The sequence below is a fragment of the Cucurbita moschata genome, unplaced genomic scaffold (assembly GCF_002738365.1).
Source record: "Cucurbita moschata cultivar Rifu unplaced genomic scaffold, Cmos_1.0 Cmo_Scf00020, whole genome shotgun sequence".
Taxonomy (NCBI): domain Eukaryota; kingdom Viridiplantae; phylum Streptophyta; class Magnoliopsida; order Cucurbitales; family Cucurbitaceae; genus Cucurbita; species Cucurbita moschata.
This window is the reverse complement of record NW_019268536.1, coordinates 4,326,686-4,337,856: the sequence shown is the minus strand read 5'-3', so window position 1 is coordinate 4,337,856 and position 11,171 is coordinate 4,326,686. Positions and strand designations below refer to the sequence as shown.

The following is an 11,171-nucleotide window of genomic DNA, read 5'->3' as shown; positions in this document are numbered from 1 at the left end:
AAAAAAAAAAAAAAAAAAAAAAAAAAAAAAAAAAAAAAAAAAAAAAAAAAAAAAAAAAAGGAGGAGGAAAATGAAAAGAAAAGAAGAAACTAAGAAGTGGGCGATCAAAAAGTAAGGATTATTACCTCGAGAGAATGGAGCCCAGAGAAAAGGATTGGGAATTAGCAGGAAATAACGAGAAGGGTTGGGGAGGGGGAGGGGTTTTAAAATGGAGGGTTGAAGAGTGTGGTCCAATAGGAGAAGGACACGTGTAGGTAACGGAGAAACCGGGCAAGGCGTTTTTGGACTTCTAACGGAAAGGGTTGCCATGTAGGCATTGACTGTCAACGATGTGAAGTGGCGTTGTACTTCATTGGGTCGCCGACTGGTCGTAAAAGATCGGGAGCTGTTTTTATATTAAACGCAGGTTGTTGTATTGTCTGGAGCCACGCGCTTTCGACGTGCCGTCCTTCCACAAGTTAACTCTCTTTGAATTTTGGAAAAAAAAAAAAGATTATTTTGAAAGAACTTACCCTATTATTTAGATATGTTATAGTCTTCTCTTTTTCCTTCATAAAATTATCTTTCAAACCTACCATTTTTATTATCGAGATTGCCACAATCCGATTTTTCAACTCCGATTTTTTAACTCGAGTCGTGATTTAAAAACTTGAAAACATAAAAGACGAGATAAAATATAGTAAATTTTTTTCACGTTCAAAAGTAAAATATAAGTTCATTTTATTTACAAATCTAAAATAGAGTTTAATATATTTAGGAGTAAACAAAACAACTTAAAAAAAATGAATAGTTGAAATACATGTAGTCAATCTAAGTCTATCCTCAACTGGTTCCTTCTTGGCACCTAAAAAATAGGAGAGATAGGAATGAGTATAAAGATTTAATAAGTAATTTACTTAACAGTCTCTTAATCATGTTCATGAAGGTTGTTAGGGTATCACGCTCGTGTCTTTTCATGTTCTTGTTCTTGTATGGAGAACTAAGGCCTTTAGGTTTTGTTCTTGAGTCTCAAGTTCTTTTCATGGGCTTGCCTAATGACCTTGGTCTTGGGTTCTGAGTTTTTAATCTTTGTTCTGAGAAGACTCTAGGTTTTTTGTTATGAGAACTTGGATATCAATTCATGTTTAGCTCTTATCCTTGGTTCTTGGTTCTTAGTTTTTGGTTCTTGATCCTTGTCCTTCATTCTTGTTGATTGAGTGGTACCTAACAGTCTCCATATCTGAATGGATTTGGGACTTATATAGTGTTATTTTAGGGCTCGAGAGTGTGGTAAACTTGATTCATGCCTTGAGGTAGCATAGTGATTACCTAAACATCAAAATCTACCTAAAGCTTATCTTGAGGCAGTATCCTGATTACTTGAAAATCAAGAGTTAACCTTGAGCTCATCTTGATTTACGGTAACCTTCTTAAATTTGAAAATCAAAGGCTAACCCTAAAGCTTATCTTGAGGCTACATCCTAATTACTTAAAAATCAAGGGCTTACCTTGAGCTCATCTTGAGTTAAGGTAGCCTCACCGATTACTTGAAAGCCAAGGATTATCCTAAAGCTAATCTTGAGGCAACATCATGATTACTTGAAAATCAAGAGTTGTCCTCGAGCTCGTCTTGATTTAGGGTGGCCTCTTGATTACTTGCAAATCAAAAGCTAATCCAAAGGCTTATCTTGAGAAAACATCCTGATCACTTGAAGATCAAAAGCTAACTTGAACTCATATGGAGTTAGGGTAGCATCTTGGTTACTGGAAAACCAAGGGCGACCCTAAACCTTATCTTAAGTTAGCATCCTAATTACTTATAAACCAAGAGTTAACATTCAGATCACTTGAATTAGAATAGCCTCCTCACTACTTGAAAATTAAGGTTTTTCTAAAACTTGTCTAGAGGTGACGTCCTAATTATTTGAAAATCAAGGACTAATCTAAAGCTCATGTTGACTTAGGGTAGCCTCCTGATTACTTGAAAATCAAAGACTAATCTAAGCAGAACATAAATCTAACAAACCTATTCACCTTTCAAAAAAAAAAAAAAAACTATCGGAAAATTGTAATATTTTTATTCATATGAAACAATATTTTGGTTGATACTTATTTTATTTTATTTTAATATTGGATGAGTAGTGACATCAAATATAAGGATATCCATTCACCTTTCAAATTGATATCAAATCTTTCATTTTGCAACAATGTCCACATGTCAATATATAAATATTCTTTGTATTTTATTTTATTTTGAAAACGGCGACTTTGTTTTCTACCCACCACAATAAATATTCTAATAATTTCTACAAAGAATAAAGAATTAGAACACATGAAACTCTTGGAAATGAGTCAACAAAAGTGTTCCAAATTATTTGCTTTATCAACCAATTTGTTACCAAGTTCTATCAATGAAAATCAAAGATCAAACATGCTTTATTCTAAATAATATAACACCCACATCAATTTCATGTATAATTTTAAAATTCTTTGACCAAATAAATCTCGATAATTGGTGATGTCCATATCCAGATCCAAATACGGACGGCAGAATAGACAATCAGTTAGTTACTCCTCTGTGCAATACATATAGGGACATTTCGGGTTGGGCCACCTCGAATGGCGTGAGCCGCATGCGGGGAGACTGTCACGTCCCTCTTGGATCGGGAGGCCAAGCATACCTTATACGAGCCCCAGAACAAATAATACGAAAGTGTTAAAAAATTCACCAATTTGACAAAAATATGAACCTAACTTAAAATAAGAGAGTTAAATTAGGTTATGCAAGCTCTCGATTTTGAGCTCTTGGAATAGGTTAGGTTGAGTTTTGAATAACCATATTTTTTTTAATTTATTAAACTTATATCAAACCAATTTTAGTGTATATTATACAAACGTATATTATTGTTGTAGGGTTCGATTTGCTTTCTACTCTTTTTAGGACAATAAATAGTTGATACAATAGCTAACGAATTCACACTATCTAGAAAACTCATAAATATGCGAAGCATAGTATGAATTCACGAAGACTGACTTATGACCCAGTAAACAACCTTCCTTGTCTTTCTTGTCAAATCCCATTATGCCCTTACCTTTAAAGTAAACAAAATTTTTGACGAAACGAATATAAAACTATACTGAATAAGTAGTCCTCTTACTGATATTAGATATACAGATACACGCAACAATAATGTATGGTAAAATTGAGGGATTTAACATCTTCTCATGCATACACCTGAGTAATTGTGACAAGTAATTTCTATAGAGACCTTGATCAAATAACCTTTAAGACACCTAATTGATTTAGAACTTTATACACAACTTTGAAATAGGATTATCAAGGTACTAGTAAGCTTTCACGCTCATGGGATCACGTTAGGTTGCCCTCTAATTTCTACCTATGCTATACCTAACAAGTTTGTAAGACAACCTCATGGCATAATATTCATCTTAAGTATGCCTAGGTTCATTGATGAATGATGTACCAAGAATATACCTAGGGTTTTATACCAAGAATATACCCTAAACTCTACGCCCTATGGTAAATAAGTTGTTAGGATTCATGCCCAAAAGTGATCGTTATCTCTCATCACGCAGTGCCCTACGAGGTCTTTATTCTTCTTCTAGGTGGGATACCCTGCACTATGTATCATGAGTAGGATGTCATGAAGGGTCTCCTACTTCCCTCGCCTAGATAAGATTTCTTGCATCAGGATTTACCACCAAGATGACACGATCATGATTGCACGACTCATGTGTTCACAAGGAGAGAATTAAGGGTCACTTTAGGAGAAGTTTTTAGGATGAGAAAGTGACATGTAACAAGATGAGCTTTTAAGTGTGAAGCCCCTTAAAACCCAATAAGATTCAACATCCTAACTTGGTTACGATTAAGAGCCGACAAGAAGGCTACTTACTGAGTTTTACTCACTCCATGTTTTATATATTATTTTTTTTAGATAATTAGAAGCTAGTCGAGAATGTGAGTGAACTTTGGAGCGAGGGTCATAGACTAACCTTCATTTTCAAACTTAGTATATTTTGAAATGTTTCTTTTGAATTCATTTCTTATTTTGTGATTGAACTATGTTGGTATAAATGCTATTTTGATATAATAATAGTTTATGTATGAATTTATGTATAAAATAGTTTATTTCAATGTTGAACTATGTTGGTGTCTTGTCTGAGTAACACTATTAGTATGACTCACTAAAATCATTTCATCCAAATCGTTCTTGTGGAGACATGCGAGTAGGAGTATCATATACCGGAGTTCGTAAAAAGTTCAATCTAATTATAAGAAAATTTTGAAGTCTTCAAATTAATGTTTAAATATTAGATATCTTAAATGTAAAAGAGGAAATAGATTTAATTCGAGTCATTACAAAGAAGATCTTGTAGAAGGTAGAATAAATTTTGTGTTGTTGGAATACACAAGGTGGTTGGCAAGCTATAGTTTCGTAGAGTTTTCTCTCTCATATTTATTGTTTTTTTTATTAATTCTTAATAAAATTATTCATTCAAACTTTATCATAGTCTTACATGTTTTTTAGAAGGCCTTTAAATAAAATAATAAAAATTAAAAATAATATAAAGTAAAATTCACTATTCTAATGTATATGCTACAGAATGTAAATGCAAACTCACTTATACTAACCTATAGTCTATTAAATTCAAATTGCAAACTACCCTACGCATGTGCTACGATCTTCTAGGTTGTGATGTCACTGTCCGTCGTACAGGGGAATCTTGCCTTTACTTGGAAAAAATAAAGTAGCACATGACTTGAATATTTTAAGAAATATTCCGTAAATGACCTCCCCTATCGGGGTTAGATGCAAGCATATACAATCATAAGTGGGACCTATCATATCAGTCTATATTCCTACTACGACTATCCTAAGCAGGTAATTGGATGTGTATTTACTATTCTACACACGGTCCACACATGCGAGTATGGACCCACCAGTCGGTTCGCACACCTCTTGAGCCTCTTTCTCGTCAGGCGAGCATTCTCTGGTAGCTGCTGATGTCGGACACCCATTAGAAATAGCGACCATCGTAGCAATATTATGGTAAACATAATGATCGTTTCCCTACTTTGTAACGTACGCATCTGTACGATCGTTTTTCTGAACACACAATGATGCATGAGGTCCCAACATTTTTCATTTCATTATCAAGTATAATAACCTCTCTCGCATTTTTCTTTATATCATAACATTTTATCATAACTTTCATGTGTATATCGTGGTTGTACATTATGCAAATTCATCATTTGCATGTTAATCATATCATATATCATTTACATCGAACATATATCATATCATAAACTTATCATATCTTCTAATGTATCAAATCATATCATACACATAACATATCATATTATATATCATAACATTCACATATTATATCACGAGCATGTCTTCAAACATACTCTATCTTAACATATCATATCGTAAACATATAATTTTATCACATACAACAAAACATCCACATATCATTTCATAACCGGTAGAATATACGAGCATATGACATGTGCAAAGCTACGAGCACGTGTCATCATACAACATATAATTATAACCAAACCGATAGTAAGACCACCTACTTAGTTGGCCTTAGTTGGCATTTTCCTAAATTCGAGTACGTTTTCTTTTTGTCCCTCAAAATTGCTCCAAGTATCGCCAGTTGTCGTTTTCTATTAGAACGTCCATGTCGTTAGTAACTCAAACTTCTTAACTCAATTTAACTTAAATCAAACCAAAATTAATTTCAAACTTTGGGAGGGTAAAAAGTATCCTTTATTGAGTGGAGGGACTGATTTTTGAGCCGCAGAGCCGAGTCGACTGAGCCGTATAAACCAAAGGGGCTTTTGGCTGTAGGTCGACACGTGGTGCGAGGAGGCGCTGAAGCGTGTGCAGGTCGAGCCAGGTCGAGGCGCGAGTTGCTGCAGGGACGAAGGCTGCAGGGCGTGAGGTTGGGCCGCTGTAGGTTTGGACCGATCCGTTCCTTGAGTTACAGGTGGGTCTCAGTTGCAGATCTAGGCCGTTGCTATTTTGGGCCGAATGAGTATTTGGTTTGCTTGGCTGGATAGTGTTACAGTCTTCGGACTACCCGATGGAAGTTCGACCCGAATCCATGGACTTTGTCTTCCTTACCCGAATCCTGCCGTTCTTCCGTCTCAGGTCTTGCAGTTTCCTTCTCGTGCTTGCTCACACGCCCACCGTCCTCGTACGTACCTATATGTGTAGATCCATGGTATTTAAGTAACGAAGGAAATTTCGAGCATCGATGACGACGGTGAGAGGTGTAAAGCTTGCTGTAAGTAGGAGTTTCTTACCTGTCTTTGGGAGAAGCGGCTGAAGAGTTGGTGCGGCTTGGGCATAATGTGAGCGTCGAGAAAAGCGTGGAACGCATACTCTCGTGCGTTGCCCGAGAATTCTAGCGCCTCGTCAAAATTCTCGGGTTTTTTGAATACTCAATTTTTTATTTTTTTAATTTGGTGGCGTTACAGGTTCCAATACTTTCGCTACAAGGTGAAGTGTTCATTCTCTTCAATAACCACGTCACAGGAGACATAAGGGATTTTTGAGGTTACGAGTCATAGGCCAAATTCGAATCTCGACCTAAGGAGAGTCGAATTATGCCAAATTTGAATCTTAATCCAAAGTGATGCTGGGGCAGTCGGGGACACCATGGGCCAAACCTGCAATCCAAATCCTGGTATACCAAGAGGAGTATCTAAGAGACAAGAACCGAGTACCAAGAATCTTAAAACCTAGGCCCTTTAGATGAGAGACATGTATAAGAACGATGAGTCCAAGACCAAAGTTTTAGACCAAAATCATGATAGGAACTTAAAACTCAAGAATAGAACCTAAGGACCTAAGTTCTCGTAACAAGAATAAGAACATGACCTAGCATCTCCTATAGACATGATTGAATTTTCATATTCAATCCTTTTTATTCTTTCATGTTTTTTAGGTTCTTAAGGAATTGATGGAGAATGAGAGCAAATCTAGAACAAGTGTCATATAGAGCTACACCAAGTTAAAATCATAAACTATGTTTGTAAATAAAATATATTTGTGTTTTATATCTTTTTAAACAAAAAAAAAAAAAACTTTTTTTTTCTAAACGTCCCCAGATACGACCTTTAGAAAATCTTTCAACTCGATCAACTCTACAGGTTTGAGACCCTCACAGTTCTTGATTATATGACCTTTAATTCTAGAGAGAAATGAGTTCCCTAGCTTGCCTTCAATATTCATGGGTACATATTCAAATAAATTTTTTGAAAAAAATCTTATAATAATAATAATAATAATAATAATAATAATTAAATAAATAATGTTTCTGTCTAGGCCTTCCACGTCAGATCTCCCCGGCATTGTGGTGTTTAACTGCCACATATTTGATCGAATCTAAGTCCAGTGGGGCCCAGGAACATGTGGCCAAGACACGGCGAGTATTATATATTATTTCTACTCGCCAACCTAAGCCCCAAACAAAATACTGACTTTTTAGTGCACCAAATACTTCCAAAAAGCCAAGGAGGAGTGGATGGAGACCATCCACAAAATATTATCAAACTATTTTAGTATATTATTTAATTCCTACTTAAATTATTTTACTTTTATTAACTCAAAACTATATTAAAAATAATCCCAAACTAATAATTACAAAAATACACCCAAACATCTGACTCATGCCTGGGTCCCACCATTGATTCAGAAGATAATGCATTGCCTTTCTTGCAGCCACTAACTAAAAGCCACGTGGTCCAACGTGGATTCTGAACCCCAAGTTCTCCCCTACTCATAAAAAGGGTAAAGAAGTAGCAAGCAGAGAAAATAGCAATTATGTTGAAAACGGAAGGTAACCACGGCGGCAATGGGTGGGGGTCTATAATTTGCGAGGCATGCGAGACAGCCCCCGCCCAATTCATCTGCAAAGCCGACGCAGCCTCGCTGTGTGCGGCGTGCGACGCGGAGATCCACTCGGCTAACCCACTGGCTCGACGGCACCAGCGCGTGGCGATCAGCAGGGGCGCCATGTTTCCTACGGCGGAAGAAGAGGAGGAGGAGGAGGAGGAGGAGGAGGAGGAGGAGGTGGAGGTGGAGGAGCAGGAGGAGGAGGAGGCGGCTTCTTGGCTGCTGATGAATCCAGTGAAGAACAATAGCGGCGGAAGCAACAAGAACACCAGCAATAATGGGCTGTTCTTGTTTGGTGGGGAGGAGGAGGAGGCGGAGGAGGAGGAGGAGTATTTGAACTTTGTGGAGTTCAATGGGAATAATAATGGATTCGGCAATGGGGATGAGGAGTTTGAGGGATTGAAGAACAACTATGGCGGAGGAGACAGTGTTGTGCCGATTGAGTTCGAAGGGAATAAGGCTGATCAGATATTGTTGCAGCAGAGCTACGGAGGCGTTGTTGATGCCTCTCAATTCTTTCACTCTTCTTCCAAGCCTTCCTACTCCTATAATGCCTTCCTCACCCACGCGGTAAAACCCTCTTTTACCTCTCTCTTACCTCCATAATTACCCTTTTTATATTAATCGTAATTCTTTTTAGAACATAAAAAACGAAACTAAAATAGTATTACTATTCTATTAACATTTGTTAATAGAATGATTACTTGTAATATATTAACTATATTTACTTTTACTTCTTTGATTTAATTATTATTATTTTTTAAACTAATACCGTATCAAATGAGAATTAGTTTACCATTGAATTAAAATCATTAAAATTCTATGTATTTGTGCAACAATATCAGATATCAGTGTCATCAATGGAGGTCGGGGTGGTTCCGGAGTCAACAACGGCGGCCACCGTGAGCGACATATCAATCTCTAACATGAGGCCACCAAGAGGGACTGTAGATCTTTTCTCCGGCACGACGGCGGCGGCGGCGGCGGTGGTTCAAATGCCGGCGACCCAATTGAGTCCAATGGACAGAGAAGCCCGAGTTCTACGGTACAGAGAGAAGAAGAAGACAAGAAAGTTCGAGAAGACCATCAGATACGCGTCCAGAAAGGCCTACGCGGAGACCCGACCTAGAATAAAGGGCCGGTTCGCCAAACGAACCGATGTTGAGGTCGAACTGGACCGGAAATTCTCCAACCCGTTGACGGCGGATGGTGGGTATGGGATTGTGCCTTTCTTTTGAAGGTGATAGAAGAAGATGGAAGAATAGGTACCGAATGTTGTTGTTGTTGGTGAAATTAGTAAGTAGTAATTATAGGTGAATTTTAATTTGACGGTTTAATTATAACATTTGGGTTAAATGTATATGAATTTTGTACTCTCTGTAATTATATTTCATAATTCAAATATAGTATTTTTAGTGTTCGGACCGTTTCAAACTCATTTTACTTGGGGAAAATCCAAATTAAAAAATTCAATTTGGAACTTCTCACCATCAAAATTCAAATTCAAATTCATGCTAGTTATACTGGATTCTCGTGGTTAGAGTTTATAGTGTTAGGATTGTTCAACTCACACCTTCAATCTAGTACATGAAAAAACAAGAGATAAAATATAAAGTGAAATATACATGATTAACACCAGGATGGTAAACTCCACGACAGCTAGAAGTTTGCATTGATGACTTCAAATATGTATAATTATCGAGAATACATCTAAAAAAAACTACATAAGTTTACTGCAAACCAAGACTTTACATAATTTCAATTTCTCAATCTAAACACATTTGTTAACATGTTTATTGGATTATTTGCATTCTTTATCTTCTCTAAATGCATATCATCTTCTTCCACACTGACCTGCGAGTGAAATGATATCACCTTCTGATGTATTTTTGTCTTTGAATGATAGATAAAGTTCATCAGCTGTGTGACATACTAACTATCTGCGTAAAGAATCTTTTCACGATATTTCTTGTCTAATTCTTCTAGATAATTTTTCTTGCGATATTTCTTGTCTAATTCTTCAAGATAATTTATCATTCATATCATATCTTTTCTAACTTCACCTATTGCTACCTACTCAGCCTTAGTAGATGAAACAACAGTTCTAAAGCCTAGACATCTAACTAACTACTATTTCATCTATAGTATAGATACGGATGGGTGTGTTCTTGCTAGAGTCAACATCTCCACTAAGATCATCATCCACAAAACCGGGTAGAATTTCTATGTCATTATCATAACGAAGTGAAGTACTAGATGTACTTCTCAAATATCTTAGAAATCACTTCACAAGTTTCCAATTTTTTTTTCATTGGATGTGCCTTGTACATGCTAACCATTCTCACTGCTTGTGTTATATTAGGCCTAGTGCAAACCATAGCATACATCAAGCTCCCAACTACATAAACACATAGAACGAATGTCATGTACTCATGCTTCTTAGCTGCCTTGGGAGATTGCCCCTTTGATAATTTAACATGATTTTTCAAAGAGGTAGTCCTACGTTTAACATTATTCATCCTAAATTTGGACAATATCTTCTTAATGTGCCGACAGATCTATCTCAAGAAACCCTCGTCCTAAGAATTTGTTTGGATGCACTCAAATCTTTCATCTCAAATGCTGAAAACATGCTTGCCTTTATATTGTGTTTCTTCCTCGTATTAGATCCTACAATCAATATATCATTCATACATAAGAGTAGAAATACATCAGAATTAATACATTCCTTGAAGTAACAAGACTGATCATTTTCAGTTCGGTAAAAATCATTCCAGCTCATGAGGGAGTCTGTCTTAGTGCTTGTTTCAATCCATACAAGCCTCTATTGAGCTTACATACCATGTGTTCTTTGTTTCAAACTACCAACTTTTCTGGTCGTTGAATCTAGATCTCCTTATCTAGATGTTCATGTAAAAATGTTGTTTTTACATCAATTTGTTCAATTGCAAATAATCTTATGCTATAATGATCAACATAATTTAGATATAGGTAATTTAAAAACCAGAAAATCTTTCAACATAATAGATACTTTTTTTTTCGTGAATATCCTTTAACTACTAACTGAGTCTTGAACCTCTTTTTGTCATCTAGTTCAGCTTTGATTCCGAATACCCACTTGTTAAACAAAACTTTTTTTCCTGTATGTAACTCACAACACCCCATGTGTTTTTTTTTTAGGTGAACTCATCTCATCATCTATGATTCACTCCCACTTCGTTGAATTTTTCATCTGTAAGGCCTCATTAGAAACTCTAG

The 11,171-nt window shown here is 36.3% G+C and overlaps 2 protein-coding genes across 2 annotated transcripts in view; one reads left to right on the top strand and one right to left on the bottom strand.

Annotated features, from left to right (window-relative positions):
* LOC111457651 (14-3-3-like protein) overlaps nucleotides 1-221 on the bottom strand; it is a 2,997-nt gene extending 2,776 nt beyond the window's left edge. Inside the window, exon 1 of the mRNA XM_023099981.1 lies at nucleotides 126-221. The gene's annotated coding sequence lies outside the window, so the exon portion shown is untranslated. The remainder of the gene's footprint in view (nucleotides 1-125) is intronic.
* Nucleotides 222-7,819: 7,598 nt separating this feature from the next.
* On the top strand, nucleotides 7,820-9,332 carry LOC111457650 (zinc finger protein CONSTANS-LIKE 2-like). The gene is made up of 2 exons (XM_023099980.1): nucleotides 7,820-8,483; nucleotides 8,759-9,332. The coding sequence occupies exons 1-2, from the start codon at nucleotides 7,842-7,844 to the stop codon at nucleotides 9,149-9,151; spliced, it is 1,035 nt and encodes a 344-aa protein (XP_022955748.1). The 5' UTR covers nucleotides 7,820-7,841; the 3' UTR covers nucleotides 9,152-9,332.
* The last annotated feature ends 1,839 nt before the right edge of the window (nucleotides 9,333-11,171 follow it).

What these genes read in the sequence shown, in the direction of transcription:
- LOC111457650 (XM_023099980.1), top strand. Translation starts at nt 7,842, where the DNA reads ATGTTGAAAACGGAAGGTAACCACGGCGGCAATGGGTGGGGGTCTATA. An exon ending in ATGCCTTCCTCACCCACGCG is followed by an intron (nt 8,484 to 8,758) that starts GTAAAACCCTCT and finishes CAACAATATCAG; the next exon opens with ATATCAGTGTCATCAATGGA.